Raw genomic sequence first — 15,135 nt, forward strand, 5'->3', positions numbered from 1 at the left:
TACACCTACCTCCTGGTGTGTCTGTCAGATGGTAAGTTCTCCAGTTTTAATTTCCTGATCTGTTAATGAATTCGTCTCCTATTTCTCACTTGGCTTCACAGATCCAAACAGATAAACCCAAGTAACTAGACAGAGGAAACAGTTACATTAATTATATACTTCAATTCTTATTAAAAAATAGGAAGAATCTGAGAAGAAAGAATACTTCAAACCTTCGCATTCTTAAGCTTTAGAATACTATCGGAAACACCATGGAATAACTTTGGGAAAAAATATATCACGCTTCTGTGGGGGAAAAAAAAATAAATAATCCTTTCTCCAAAGAAACCTGCTCCCCAATACTGTCCTTCTAAGAAGCAGAGTTGTTTATTTTTTTCCCCATCACTGCAGCAGGTTCCAATTTATTTGTTTTGACAAAAGAAAACAGAAGAATCTGAGTCTTTCGCAGAGCTGCATTTAAGCTACCGTGTTCATACCATACCCCAAAGTTTAAGAGATATCTCACTCACAACGGCATACTTTTATCCACACCATCTGTACAATGGAATTGGATTTAGATTAAAATTCAGGTTTCAGACTTCTGTGGTACTAGAGCCACGAGATTCCTTAAGCTTAAAAGAACTTTGACAGTTCTTCCAAAGTAACTTTATTGCACAATTCATACACAAAATTTAATATCCTGGAATGCCCTTAGCTATTAATACAATCTGTAATGTTTAAATTACAATTTCACATTAAGCCTGCAAGAAATCTTCACTTAGGCAAGGAAGTTTAGTTTGTTCTAATGCCCCCGCCCCCAACAGCTGTTTGTAGTAATTCACATTTTCAAGGTCTTGCTTCTGGTACCCACTGCCATGTCCCTGCCAATGCGATTCCTTTTCCTTTCCCAAAACGGTTTGCTAAATGTAGCACTTCAGACTAGGTAACAACAGCCAGTACCAAACTAATAGGTTTTTTAGTGTTAATGTACCTACTATCCCATATAACATACAGTACATATATTTTACAAGGCACACATTACAGTACCTACATCACAGCAGTGTGCATTACAGCAACTTAAGTAAAAAAGCTGTACAGAATACAAAGTTTACTTTTTCACTATTTAAATAATTTTTGCAGTAGTTTATATTGTAATTGCAAGTGTCATTATGCTGCAATTAACAACCTGTTTGCATCATTACAAAATTACATTTTAAGAAGTTCATGTAAGTTCTCAGCAGAAAGTCAACTTATAAAATCTCAGTTCAGAAGTATAATTCTTGAAATACTTGAAAAATAAAGTTAGCTTGAAGCTTTAATTTAGATGCTCTTTCTGTTCCAGTGATATAAAAAGTTTAAAAAATTCAAAGTTTATTTTAAAGTTCTGAAAATGGACTGATGCAAGCTCAAAAAGCAAAAAGAAATCCAACTGGTATGTGATTAGGGATATTTGCAAATATCTTACTGGAAAATCCCTGACCATTAACAATTTTCAGCCCAAATAATAACTGCCTTTACGCAACCAAACAGTGCATACATTTTCAGAAGTATCTCTCACTGGTATCAAAGGATTGCCGCAGGAAAAAGGGTAGTTCTAAGCTATATACATTCATAAATGGATTTTTCAATAGTTAAACACAGATTTAGACATTAAGCCATACTGGCTTTTAGATGATGCACACAACAGTATGTTCCTTATCTGTCTTAATGTCTATGATAAATTTGACAACCGTGCCATAAGCCAAGCTCGAATGGGTGCCGTATGCTATGCGTGTTCCTTAATGGACGTATGAACAAGAAATTCCCAGGATCTGGTCCCCAATGTAATGAAATGATGTTGTAGCCAATTACAAAAAATAACCCAAATGCGCATATCTACGTGGGCACACGCCTTCTACTGTCTGTGACAAAAGGCCTTCGCCTTATGGCATCACAGAATTTTAACAAGTATGGTAATTAAAAATGCAGTCTTACAGTAAGCAAGATTTATGCTGATATTCCCTCAAATGCTGCACTTGAGTATTTCTCACTTAATGGACTCAAGTTAACAGAGTATTTGTTAATATATATTAAAAAAAATAATTCTCTACAATAGCAGTTGATTTCCATAACACTATTTATGCAAAAGAGACTTAAGATGGGTTTCCTGAATACCAACAATTTATTTTAGACTCTCCAAACTCAGCTCTTGAAAGATTTTACTCTGCTAGACACAGAAACTGTTGCACTCCAGTTGTGATATCCCTTTTCCCAAGATCTCACATGCACATCTCGCTGCAAGCAACATTAGTAAAGTAGAAGTTTCTCTCTGCTACATAAAAGCATATTGCACTTGTAGATATAAAGCACAGCACCCTTACTTAGATTATCACCTTATAACTCTGATTTCATCACTTCAAAAACTCAAGAGAAGCAGATAAAGCCACAGCATCAGACTAAACCACACCTCAACTGCTAATTCAAATAAAGTCATTCTTTTCAGATATGCCTAATGTTTAAAAAAAATTTTGGCCATTCTTGATCAAAAAACTATAAAGAAACTGATTTACTTTTTTTAGGATTGTGTAAGAAACTGTTTAATGTTTCCAAGCTACTAAGACTATGCTAAATATCGTATTTTTAAAAAATATTCTCAGAGAATCTTGTTAGACAAATAAAGGGGAGTGCACAAGTACATTTACAGAGCTGCCTATGCTCTCCAAAACAGATTTAAAATAATTACTACTAAAACTCAGAACAGATCAGATTCAAATCAGTATCTGTAAACACTAAAAGCAGCAGTAACTGGCTGCTGAAGAACAGGCAGTGGGACATCTTCAAGTTTCAGCAGTAAAATTTCGAATTAATAATCACTAGTGCTAACTCATCATCTATTTGCCATAAAGTACAAGGGAGTGCTGTTACAGAAAACTGAGGTGAAGCCATCTGACGTGGTTCACCTTCTGTAGCAGTGCACTGCAATGTTCAAACAGCAGTTAGCAGTTGTAGTTGTGCTGTTATAAATCGCTTCATCTAGTAGTCGAACTGTTAATTAATATCAAAAGTAGTTGTTAAATTAAATATTAATGATCAAAGAGTTTACTGGAAGTACATGTTAATAACTAAGACTGCACACACATACACTGGCTCATACACCCTGTGTTTTAAGAGCAGTGTGGATTCACAGCAGCCAAGAGGAGAAGTTAAAGACAAGTCTGGAAGAACAGAAGCCAGAGGTAAAAACAGATGTTCGTGAAAACAAAAGCTTCAAGTGCATCTGCTATTATCAGCTTGCTGGCCAGTGTTAGGGTCTGTGAGGCTGGCCCGCCTCATCTACCATGTTAAGTATATAAGTAGCAACATCATCTTCTGTAGGTGCATCTGAGACCACCCAAGAATCACTCGCCCCAGTCACTTGCCGACGGCAGACAGGACAGCTTCTGTGACGATCACTCCTGTTAGGAAGCCAGAGAAATGAGTGTTTTTCACAGATGGCCTCTTCCCGGCCAAAAAAAGCCAAAAGAACCCTCCACCCCACAAAAAAAAACAAACCAAACCAACCAACCCAGTGAGAACTTCAAGAATGATCAGGTTAACTGAATTAGACCACCTATATATTTTGTTTGTTTAAAAACTTTGTGAAGAACATTGGCCAACAATTCTGAATGTAGCTCCATTCTCCAAGTGATAAATTGGGAGTCATGTTTCTCATAATCGATTTTGCTCAGGTTAAACAGAATGCATCTGTAGCTACCTGTCCAGAAAGCTTAAATGGAAATCCACGGTCTAAGTTAATTCTTCCTATCTTTAGATATTCAGCTGAGGTACTTCAGAGACAGTCCCCATAAGCTTCCTATATAAAAAGGAACCCTCTTCCTGAGTCATTCAGCCCACTGAAGTTTAGAATTGGTCCCTCAGGGTCCCATCCCCCTCCATCAACTAACGCAGGGGCCCCAAACAATTATGCTTCTGAGCTGGGAGTCCCTGTGATAGACCTAGGTTAAGAAGAGATGAACCTTAAAAACCGAATACCAAAAAAGAAGCAGTATAACTGGAACTTAGTTCAGCTGATTCATTAGCCAAATTAGAATATAATCCGCTCTCCACCAGTTGCTAAACTAAACCCTGCATTGCTGATGGGTGTGAAAATATTTTCCTAGGAAAGAGGGATGACTATTTACAGTCTGAGATCCAGGGATTTTTGCTGCGATTTTTCCTTGTGGGAGGATGGTGTTTTAAGAGTAACTTCCTTGATAAGCCTTTGAAAAAGCCACAAACCAAATTCTTATGCACGAATTATGTGACTTAAATGTAAAATCACTTGCATTAACTAGTCAAAAAAAGCCTTTAACTGAGGATATCTGTCTCACCTAATGCTAGACTGCCAGAACGCCTGCCTGGTCAGAGAAGAGCTACACTCCTCCACAAAGCAATTTTTCTCTCTCTGTTTTCCAACAACAGGTGTATCAGATGCAGAATCTGAAAAGCTGCTCAGTTTACTACGAAACTGAACATATATTCTAAGATACAGGTTATACATAAATTTGAAGGTGTTGACTTTTCCTGGAAAAGTCTGGTATATTTTGATTAGTAAAGATGTATGCTATTTATTTCAAGTGAAAGCATAATACATGGAAAAAAAATCCCTTTGACAGTTATTTCCCAAAGAAGTGATAAGGCAATCCAACTTGCCTTCCTATTTGCAGAGTCATACACACTATTGATTTTTTTCCTTAAAAAGAAGGTTTTAATGAGATTTTGTCTCATTAAATATGATAATATGCCACCATCAGCATATTACATTTTCTCTAGTTTTCGAGCAAGAATACAATAATGTAATTTTACAAGGATAAAAAGAGGTAATAAATTACAAAACAAATGCTGGAAAGCACTTTCACATCTCTTTTTTCCCAAAATGAAATGCTTCATAAGATGTTTACAAATTCTGAAATCTTTCCTTCTGCTCCAGTCTGATTTTACTCAAGCTTGTTGTGTATCACATGTACATTAGCTTGCAAATGTCTTCAGACGTTAAATTATATGGGAACTAAGGAATCTGTCAGACCAAACTGAAACATGTCAGATAACCTGTAAGTACTATAAAATAATGAATATCCTTTAATATACATTACCATTTATCAATGCACTTCTGGCAGAAACTGTGAGCGCATGGCAAGATTAAATCAGCACGCCCATCCATGCAGATGCAACATTCCTCTTCATCTGTCAACTGTTTAACCCTGCAGAAGAGAAGACAGTATTTTCTCTTAGATAACTAGTAAGTTTTATATTTATGCCCTAGTAACTACACTAGTTACTATTTTTTTCATAATAATTAGTGATGGACAGAAAGGAACACCTGTGCTCACCTGCAAGGAACATGTAATTTTGTGAACGGACTAGTTACATCATCCCAGCCTATGTCAGCAGACATAGCCTCAAGCTACCAGCAAAGAACAGCAAATGAACTAAATTAAGTTAGAATACACATTTGTTTTTTGTTTTTGTGTCACATGGTGCTTTTGGTGTTGCAAAGGGTTATACAAATCCTTTTTCATATCAACAAGGAAACATGAGAAGTTGTAACTTTTACATGTTCCATGACTGGGCAAAAGAACAGAAACACCGTTTACATTAAAGGCAGGAAAAGAATCTGCCTTCCTTTCACAGGGTGTCAGGCTGCACTATTTCATAATGAACTCAAATTTCTGTATGCTGGCTTATATCCTACATAAAGACATGCATGTTGAGAGAACCTTTACTAGAATGCATGTTCACTAATTTCACCTGCTGTCAAAATGCCAAGACCTAAACTGCTTGTTATATTGAAAAGGCTGGTTTTAGCTTGCAATACACTCTTCATGATTGTTCCTCCAAATTAGGACTCTCAAGTTGACTGTTACCACAGCTTTTCCAGCTATGCTTCTAAGTGTTCTTGTTGGGGGAGGGGAGATTTAAAAATTAGATCACTCCCCAGGACATACATTTTCATTTTACGTCCTCATTTTTTTTTCATAAATAATAGGTATCTGTATCTGAAGTTCCTAACAGTAGTATCACAAGTATTTGCATTATTAAAACTTCTCAAGCATGAAAAGGTACAGAGAACCCTCAGCTTTCACTGACCTACCTAGACACATAGCGCTCCCTTAATTTTATAGTCATGGCTCACTACCAAGAGAGCCAAGTAAGTGTTCTGAAATTTATGTTTTCCAAAAGTCCTGATCAGGGAGTCCCTTTTGTGACTTGGATCACAGAGGTAGTGTTCTAGAAAGAATGGCATTTCAGGAGGGATAGTCCACCTTAATAACTATTGATCAGACCGCTTTTGCTGAGGTATCTCAGGAGTTTGTCAAATACAGAGTCATTTTTTAACTGTACACATTAGCCAGCTAACTGACAGCAATTAACATGCCTTTGTTTTATTCCTCAGTAGGTCCTTGGGGTTTCCTTTTCAATTTGCTTTTTGATAAATTACTTTAGAATGCTAAGAGATTATTTTGTAGAATTACAGATGGTGATCTGCACACAGTGAGGACAACAGTTTCCAAAAATCCTATCTTTTGATAGCTCACTATGTTCTTTGGACTCGCTCCCTCTCATTTCCCTCCTCCATGCAATTCTGAGTACTAACCTTTCATAACACTTTGATTTCTGAGATTTGCTGGTGTATATACAAGCAATTATTCTTAAAATGGATGCCCTAGTTAGAAAGTTTCTGGAACCTAAGATTTAGCCATAAGACTAAGTTTCTGAAGAAATGGTAAAATACAAGAGTGACAAACTAAGGAAATGCTCGTCTCTTCATTATCAGAAAGCATAAACCACTGATGGATATTTTGGGATGCTCCAAATAGGAAATGGATGTTCTAGAGAAATGGGGTATTATTCCAGTGGAAGAAGTTAAGATAAGAAGAATGAAACAGATAATATTTGCTATTTTTGGACAGTGACAGCTAGCTTTTGCAGAGCCGGAAAATATATAAAGGTGAGAATAATTTAGGCAAATGGGAGGATATAGTGAAAAACAAACAGAAGATTTCCTTGGTGTGGAATACTTGAAGGTGCTTCAGCCTATATTTTCCACAATGACTTGAAAACCTTGGGTAAGATACAAGCTCACTAAACTCCAGCACTTTACCAGCATATTAGAAAAGTATACTCCTTTTTTGTTGTTGTTATTTGTCACTAATACTACACCAAGTGATGAAGTTTACAAACATGAAGGATGCTCAGCTGCCCCATCTCGAAGTCTGAAAATTGAAAAAGGAACTCACCTAGGGAACCTTCTATCTACTCTTTGACTTTAGCAATATATGAAGTTGCTTCGCCTGAGCATCTGGGTTTTTTTTGTTTGAAGTAAAAGGCTGTTTCCAGATATACATGTGTTCCAGTATAACCACATGCATCTTTGAGAAAGAGCAGAAAAATATGCTTTCCCAAACAGGTCCAGAACGTGCTCCCTAACTATAGCATTTTAATAACTCTGAACAGCCAATAATTTAAAACTATTTGTTCTCAAACAAGAGAAACAGGAAATTAAATGAAAACACCACCTTCTGGAATCCACCAACTTAGAAAAACCAGTGGGCTCTATCTGTAGAATGGCAACATACCTGACGCCTTTCTCATTCTAACACTTTGAGTGTGACATTCTAAAGACACTTAACTAGCTCAGCAACTTGTTTTTAAAATATCTGGCTACCAGCTCTTCACTGGTTGATAAAGAGAACTCTACCATTTACTACTTTTTCACATAAAACCTAACTCCACCTCACTTAAAACCGAGTTAGAACTCTAAACTAATTCAGAAAGTTAAAAGTAAAGAATTACTGGTAGCAACATTTCCACACAGGGAAACAGTGACAAGCTTCTTGCTGCTACATTCAGTGTGAACTGAAGTTATTGCAGGTGTTGACCTCAGTCTTTTGCTTTTCCTCTAGTTAACGAAGCAGGATGTCAACATGTGTGAGACAGTTCACATTTTTCCAGTCTTCCAAGCTAAATTATTACCATAATTGATGACTTTCTAATGGCAACAGATGGGAATTTTCCCATGCCAAAATGTAAAAGAGGAAGATAAAGTTTAAGTGGAACAATAACAAAATCTGTTTAAACAAACACTGTCAAACCCCCTAGATTTGTAGCTGCAGCTGATTCCATTTCCTCCCATTTCCTTATTCAGGAGATTCAACATATACCATGTTTGTATTAGAACTGATCATTAAAACGATTGTTGTGAAGCACCAACAGAATTTCACCCAAGTATACTACAGCTCTCTTGCTACAAGAAAAGGTGTGCTATTCCTGTTTGTGAAGACAAAGTCTGCATCTGCCAAGAGCACGCGGTCTTGATTGTTATCGTGTTTGTAGTTCAGGTTTTACACACAACTTCCAAAATATTTATGTTGTAACTGTGGTCAGAAGCTAGAGTATATCAAAATACCTTCCCATCCACAAGCTGGCCTGACAAGATGACAGGGACATCAAACTCTCAGAAGCTTCTTCAGAAGTACCACTCTGTGCAAGAACTCCTGCTGCTTGACTGGTGATGTCTTTATAAAGTTGAATGAACTGATACAAGTTCAAGATTCTGGAAGCTTCCACAATGCCACTTGTTTTATTTATCTGAAGATATAAGAATTGTTTGCAATTACGTATCAGATTTTTACTTGACATTGACAATCAAAATTCTTTTAATGCACTGCAAATCTCATGGTAGTAGCCACCTTCCCAAGTGTTCATCACTATGTTAGCAAATCGCAGTCTCCTTCAATAATAATTAAGACCTGCAAACACTGCTGTGTAATCATGAGGAATACCACAGTTAGGACTACATTTTTAGGGCAAGACAATTACCTTCACTCCTGAAAAGGATTGTGAGTAGGGACCTAATGCCTCAAAAACTGGGTTAAACTTAGGACAAAGAACAGGATAATCAGTTATTTAATATCTGAACTTAAGTAGCCCACAATGATGTTTGCCTTAACAAAAACTAAGAGCAAATGAAAAATTACAAACTGTTAGTTTCAAACAAAGTTTGAAAGTTGGCTTGGTTGAAGCTGCATGTTAAGATTGCCCAGTGGATTCAGGACCATTTAAGGATGTTACTTGATAGGAGACAGAGGGGGAAAATCTCCTCATTAGAAAGAGCAAACTTAGTAACCTTTGTCACAGTCTTCAAACTAAGATAAACATTTAACTTTTAGATTGGTTTTCTAAGGAATCAGAATATAGACAGTTAAACTAGCTCAGCTAATAATGCTTGGAATTGCTGACTAAATTCTACTACTATCAAACAATATAGTTCCCAGTTTGTGGTACTATTTGATTACCATGACTTGACCTTATGGACCTATTAGCCAGGAATTCAGATGATCTGTAAGCATTCCATTGGAAGATATCATTCCTTTAAACTTTGTTATGAAAATGTTTTTGTTAACCTGCTTTTTGCAGAAGCTTAGAATTTAGGCTAAATTTATCTGAAATAGTATCCTTGAATACATCATCTATATCAAAATATATATGCAAAATATATGTAGCAGATGTTGGATTTTACCAGTAAAAGTGACAGTTCTGAAATATCTCTACACAAAAACCCCACCAAATTAAAACTTCCAACAATCTTACTTTAGTACATATTATCCGAACGACCACCTTCCAGAAAGCAGAAGAATCAGAACCAGGCTGCACTTCAAATAACAGATGTTTGTCCTGTCCAGAAGCCAATTTTGCAGTACTGAAATAAAGAAACATCAGTTTTACATCATGTGCTAGACATGCAAAGACCAGCAACCTCAGCCACTGTAGTATTTTTTATTGTTCACCTATGTGCTCTTTACCCTTAAAGAGATTTTATCAATACCGCCCAGAGACATGAAATTAATGAGTAATGACCTTCTTGGCATGTCATTAGATATACAACACATAGTCCATTTCACTTTAAACTGCACAGTAAATTTCAGAAAGTGACATGCAAATCTTTTGATCCAGTGTCAGCAAGCGTCCTTTATACACATTTTAACTTGTATATACTTCCACTGTTTATTATAGTGATCATACAATTTTACGGTCCAATCTAAAAAGATTATTTCCTTATCATGGATGTAAAAAAGGCATGCAAGTACCAACACATGCAGATGAGGTTTATTTTTGTTAGCATATATTAATAATGAAGCAGCCAGGTGACCCTGAGATTTTTGGGGTTTTGTTTTTTTTTAATGGAACACAGACACAAAGGTCTGTTCCATAAGAACCAGAACAAGCTGTGTTACATTCAGGCTGAAATAAACCCTGTAAAGAACTTAAAAAAACCTTGAATTACAATAATAAATAGTAAATAAATAATAAACTTGAATTACAATATTTTGGAGTTAATTATACTGAGATCTGCTTGGGTTCTCAGGCAAAACATGAAGTAACATTCTTCAAAACCTATGTATGTGTCCATCCAGAAGACAAGCTATCTGTCCTTGAAGGTCATTCATGAAAGTACGACACTGCACAAGACGATTTCTAAACTAAATACAAATTCATATTATAGTTAAACATCAAACACTACCAAAAGCCACACACCACAAAGCCCCTTTTCAGCATGTACATTTCCACTTTGTATCATTTTATAACATAAATATTGGTTAAGAATGACAACTCTGCTTTTCTTGTTAATTTCTTTTTACCTTCAATGTATCAGTCAAAAAAAAGGCAGGCTATGAAAAGTCTTACTTATGCAGCTTTTTGTTTGGGATTATCTTGGTCACCGATTTCAGATAGTAAGGGACATCTGTAATGAGGAACAGCACTGCATGTCTCCAGAGGTGGGAGAGATGGCACACACAGCTCTGTCTCAGGTACTACCTTCCTGTGTAGCTGTACCGTCTTTACAGGGCTCATGTAACTACTTCCTACCAAAAGGGATGGGCAGAGAGGATGCAGCATTGCATCTTTAGGTGGTTGGTGGAGGGGGGATGAGTAAGGGAGACAGGTAACACTAACAAAAATACATGGCTAAATGTCTACCTCTTGTGAACTTCTGAGAGAGAAGCAACACTTGCTGAAAGAAGTGTACTGGAGAAAAGTGAGTTTAAGGAGGAGAAAGGGCTTTGGTTCTGAAGTGTAACTACAACCAGTATAGAAACTTTAGGGACTGAAGGAAACATTTCAAAACCAGATGGCCAGTTCTGTCTTAGCCAGCACTGGAGAATACATTGCATACAAGGTCTCTGTGAAACATGAGAAAAAGAAGGCAACAAAGTAAGGCTTACACATCATTAAGTTCAGCTACTCTTCCCAGAAACTCTTCATAAGTTAGGAAACCACTTTCTTGAACCAAAGAGGCATGCTTTGCTACTTTTTCTGGCAACTTGTTAATGACAGTTTGTGTGTGGCTTGAAATTTGTTGACCCATGGTGAAGTTCTTCACCTCAGTTCTGCAGAAGGAAGTTTTCATTTGCTTGTAGTCTCTCTCCTAAAAATATTTGAGAGTTTTATTAATGTGTTTTATGAATCGCTACTCCCTCATCTTCTTTTAGCGTAAGAGTTTAGCTACCCACAAATGAGTAATTATTCTACAGTACCACAACTTGAACAGTCATATCAGAAACAATGCAGAACACTTAGACTGTTAAGTTTTAACAACTTAAAAAAGTGGATTGTTTTGCTTACAGCAATACTTGTATTAAATAGAGATCATTTTTCATGCAGATTTTTCAGCAACTCTCACACACACATATAAATACATCCAATGGAATGGAAAAGAAAATCTTAGGATGATGATGGTAATTTATGGCAATCTCTGTTTTTCCTAAGTATCTCTGCACGTGAAAGTCAGAATGTCTACAAATAAGCATATCAAGGTATGTCTTATAGACACAGACATTACACTAGGAATTAGCTTTTTTACATCAGACTGACACTGGCAGATCAAAAGAACTCTCACAGCCTTTGTAAACTGGTAAGCCACGGAATCCATGTCGGTATAAACCAATTTAGAAATCTCCCTATCTGCACTCAACTTTCAGATGTATTACAGAACTGACTTGCTCAAACCTCTTCAACTGATTTCACCCTTCCTTTACACTCGTATGTTTTTTACCCAAAGTCTACACAAGGATCTTCCCTATGCCTTCTGATTCTGGGTCTTCATCCGTCTCTCCCCCCTTGATCCCCCTCATTTGACATTCCCCCCAAATCTCTATTTCAAGACAAAGAATAAAGAGCAGAGGCATGCAAACTAATTTTGTCTGTACAGAGTTCATTGCTTGCAATGTAAATCAGTAGTTTCATACCCTTTTAAGACTTCTGCAGATAGAAGTCTGCAATGGCAAGCTAATTGCTGATTAGCAACCTTAAGTATGGAATAATCTGATATTAGGTGTATTACAGACACCTTATGAGAGATGTCATAGAAAACCAGAACTTCATCCTGCATGTATGTATAGCTGCATTTGGGTACAAAACTGCCCAGGAGCACGGTCTAGAGCTGTTGAGATCTTGCCATGGTGTTAAGAAAAACGCAGCTCACAGAAACTGAGTTCGTGTCTCAGCATTCTATGAACTATTCTGGTGTTCCACACAAGAGAATAAGTGTCCAACTTAATGGTTGAATTTTGACCAATTTCTGTCCTCGGGCAGCTGTGTTCCCCTTTAGTCACTTTTCTTCTTCCAAATTTCCCTCCAACCATCTCCTCTTCTGCTATCTAAACCTTTCATCTGGTGAGCACACACCCAGAAGGTACTGCCTCTCAAAAACATAACCTCTCACACCCTTCAAGTACAGCCCACCCCACATCTTCCTAGGTTTGTGTGTTCCCTCTAGCTGAAACGCAGCCTTCCTGAGGAAGCAAAGTGCCGCGCGGGCCTACCGACCTAACAATGCACGGTCGTATCACAGAAAAGTCTGGACAAAACCTAGAAAAGCCCTGCGAAGCCGCCTACAGGAGCGTTTCCTCGCGTTCGCTCATCGCGGCCAGAGGCGCACGGCGCTGCCCGCAACCAAGCGAGGCGCACCGCCCGGCCCCCGGAACACGCGCTCTCGCCTGACCGTTTAACCGTTACTCAAGGGCCGGCCTCGAGGCAGGCCGCGCGCACGGCCCAGCTGCGCCACGCCCGCACCGCACGGCCCGGCCCGGCCCGGCCCGGCCCGGCGGGGCGGGGGACGGCCTGCTTCACCTTCCCCTCCCCCTCCCCGTAGACGCCGCGCGTGCGGGTAACCCCCGCTCGGCCTTTCCCGCCCCGGCGGACGCGGCAGCACCGCCCGTCTCAGGGAACAGGGAACCAGCCGGGCTTCGCTAGGGGCACCGCACCCAGCGGCTTCCCCTGGCCCCGGCGCGGGCCTCGCGCTTCCTCGCCCGCCCCCTCGCCCCACCCCGGCGCCGTGACTGCGGGCCGCGGAGGACGGGCCCTGCCGGCAGCCTCACCCCGCCGCCCCGGCATCCTGCTCGCCGCCGCCCGACGGGGACCGGACCGGAGCGGGACCGGGCGGGCCGAGGCGGCAGCCGCGCGCCCCGGAAGTCGGCGACCCGCGCAGGCGCAAATGCGGCGGCGGCGGATCCCGGCGCGGCTCGGTGACGCCAGCGCGCGGCTCGCGCCGTTGCCGGGACACCGCGGACGCCGGGCCCGCCTCGCAGGGCCCCCGCGGTGCGGCCGGGGCGGGCAGGGCCGGAGGCGCTCCCGATGCAGCGATGCGGGCCGGAGGCCCCTTGCACACGGGGGAGTCCGCCATGGCGTTACCGCTGAGCGCAGCAAGCACCGCCGAACATCCTTTCTGTTCCGGGGTACGGGTGCTGTCCGGGGTTGTTTTCCTCCGAGAACTAGCCTGTAGTAGCTTGAACGACCAGAACAGGGTAATTTCGCTGCAGGCGGGCCTTGCTGCACCCTCAGCAGGTGCCCGGTCAGTGCTGCACAGCTCAGGGTTCCTGGCGCCTGAAGGGACGTAAGAGCACCTGTACTATTCTCTCTTTTCTATTAGCTCTAACAAATAGCAATTTAAATGATACTTAATGGAGTGTGGGTGCCTGCCTCAGCGGGACAGTCACAGGCCAGCAACTGCTGGTGCAAAACATGCCCCCCGCCCCCCGCCCCAGGCCTGGCAGAAGAGCCGGGGCCGGGCAGGGAGGGCACCCTGGGCAGCCCGGAGGATGTGGGCGTTGGATGCGTGCAGCAAAGGGCGATGCTCACTGACCTTTTTAGAAAAAAAAAAAACCAACACCCATAAATGATAAGCCCTTTAGGAACAGAAATCCTAGAACATCCTCTAGGTCATCCACATCCTGGTGCTTCAAGGTTTAATTCTAGAGTTTTGTTTTGTTTGTGTTTTCTTTTTTATTTTAAAGAGGAGAAAAGGAGTAGTACTTCCCCTTCCTGGCTGCTTCTGTTCACACATAGACACGCATACTTCCCACGATAAAGGCACCCCTGAATTCCAGGCAGGGATTGGGCTGAACCAGGAACCTCACTGTATTTCCTGCAGGGCAACCACCCCTTTTGCCTAAGGTCAGCAAACATCTGTAGCCTCAGCATGGGAATCTGCATAGTGCTACTGTCAAATGACTAATACAAGCTGCAATCTCCTGCTAGGTGGGATGAATTATTTGTCCAAGATACTTGAGCATAATGCAATTTCTGAGACATCAAGGAACTTCATAGCTGCTGAAAATGTCTCATAAAAAAAAGCACAACACTTAAGAAAAGTCAGACACGTAATGAATTTCTCTGCTACTCCCAGTTAAGGGTTTGGGTTTTTGACACTTTCTGCCTAGAACTTAAATAAATGTTTCCTGTTTGCTTTGCAGTGGTATGTCCCTTGCAATTCTATTAAACAATGAGCAAGGACGTTTTGTACTTTGTAAATCAAATGTGAGTGAGTAGTACTCATTATATACAGGCAATATACTTATTGATCAGTACTTAGAGCTAGCTTTTATTACATACAGAACGGGGTTCCTTTCAGCCTTGTGGTGTTGACGTAAATTGTGTAATGGAAAGGAGGGGCAGATCAAACTGTGTGCCTTGGCCAGGTGTCAGTGTGAAGGCCAGGATGAAAGCTATCTAAGTTTTTAAGGTACATGATAAAACAAGACATTTATAGATTAAGGCAGTCTCTTACTATATCAACTAGTATAGGTTTTTTAGAAAGTAAACACTTCAGGGGAAAAACAGCCCTTATTTAGACCTAAA

At 40.1% G+C, this 15,135-nt stretch overlaps 1 protein-coding gene across 1 annotated transcript; it reads right to left on the reverse strand.

Annotated features, from left to right (window-relative positions):
* Nucleotides 1-606: 606 nt before the first annotated feature.
* RNF141 (ring finger protein 141) lies at nucleotides 607-13,511 on the reverse strand. Its single transcript, XM_064452717.1, has 6 exons — nucleotides 13,377-13,511; nucleotides 11,223-11,425; nucleotides 9,589-9,697; nucleotides 8,405-8,586; nucleotides 5,091-5,198; nucleotides 607-3,413 (listed from the first exon to the last, which is right to left on the reverse strand). Exons 2-6 carry the CDS (start codon nucleotides 11,405-11,407, stop codon nucleotides 3,263-3,265), a joined length of 735 nt encoding a protein of 244 aa, XP_064308787.1. The 5' UTR covers nucleotides 11,408-11,425; nucleotides 13,377-13,511; the 3' UTR covers nucleotides 607-3,262.
* Between the last annotated feature and the right edge of the window lie 1,624 nt (nucleotides 13,512-15,135).

The sequence above is a fragment of the Phalacrocorax carbo genome, chromosome 5 (assembly GCF_963921805.1).
Source record: "Phalacrocorax carbo chromosome 5, bPhaCar2.1, whole genome shotgun sequence".
Classification (NCBI taxonomy): Eukaryota; Metazoa; Chordata; class Aves; order Suliformes; family Phalacrocoracidae; genus Phalacrocorax; species Phalacrocorax carbo.

Bases quoted from the DNA above. Each gene is read 5' to 3' on its own strand.
- RNF141 (XM_064452717.1), bottom strand. From the start codon at position 11,407: ATGAAAACTTCCTTCTGCAGAACTGAGGTGAAGAACTTCACCATGGGT. The intron at 8,587-9,588 runs GTAAGATTGTTG...TTATATCTTCAG, and splicing joins TTCGGATAATATGTACTAAA to ATAAATAAAACAAGTGGCAT. The intron at 5,199-8,404 runs GTATTTTGATAT...TCTCTTCTGCAG, and splicing joins GCCAGCTTGTGGATGGGAAG to GGTTAAACAGTTGACAGATG.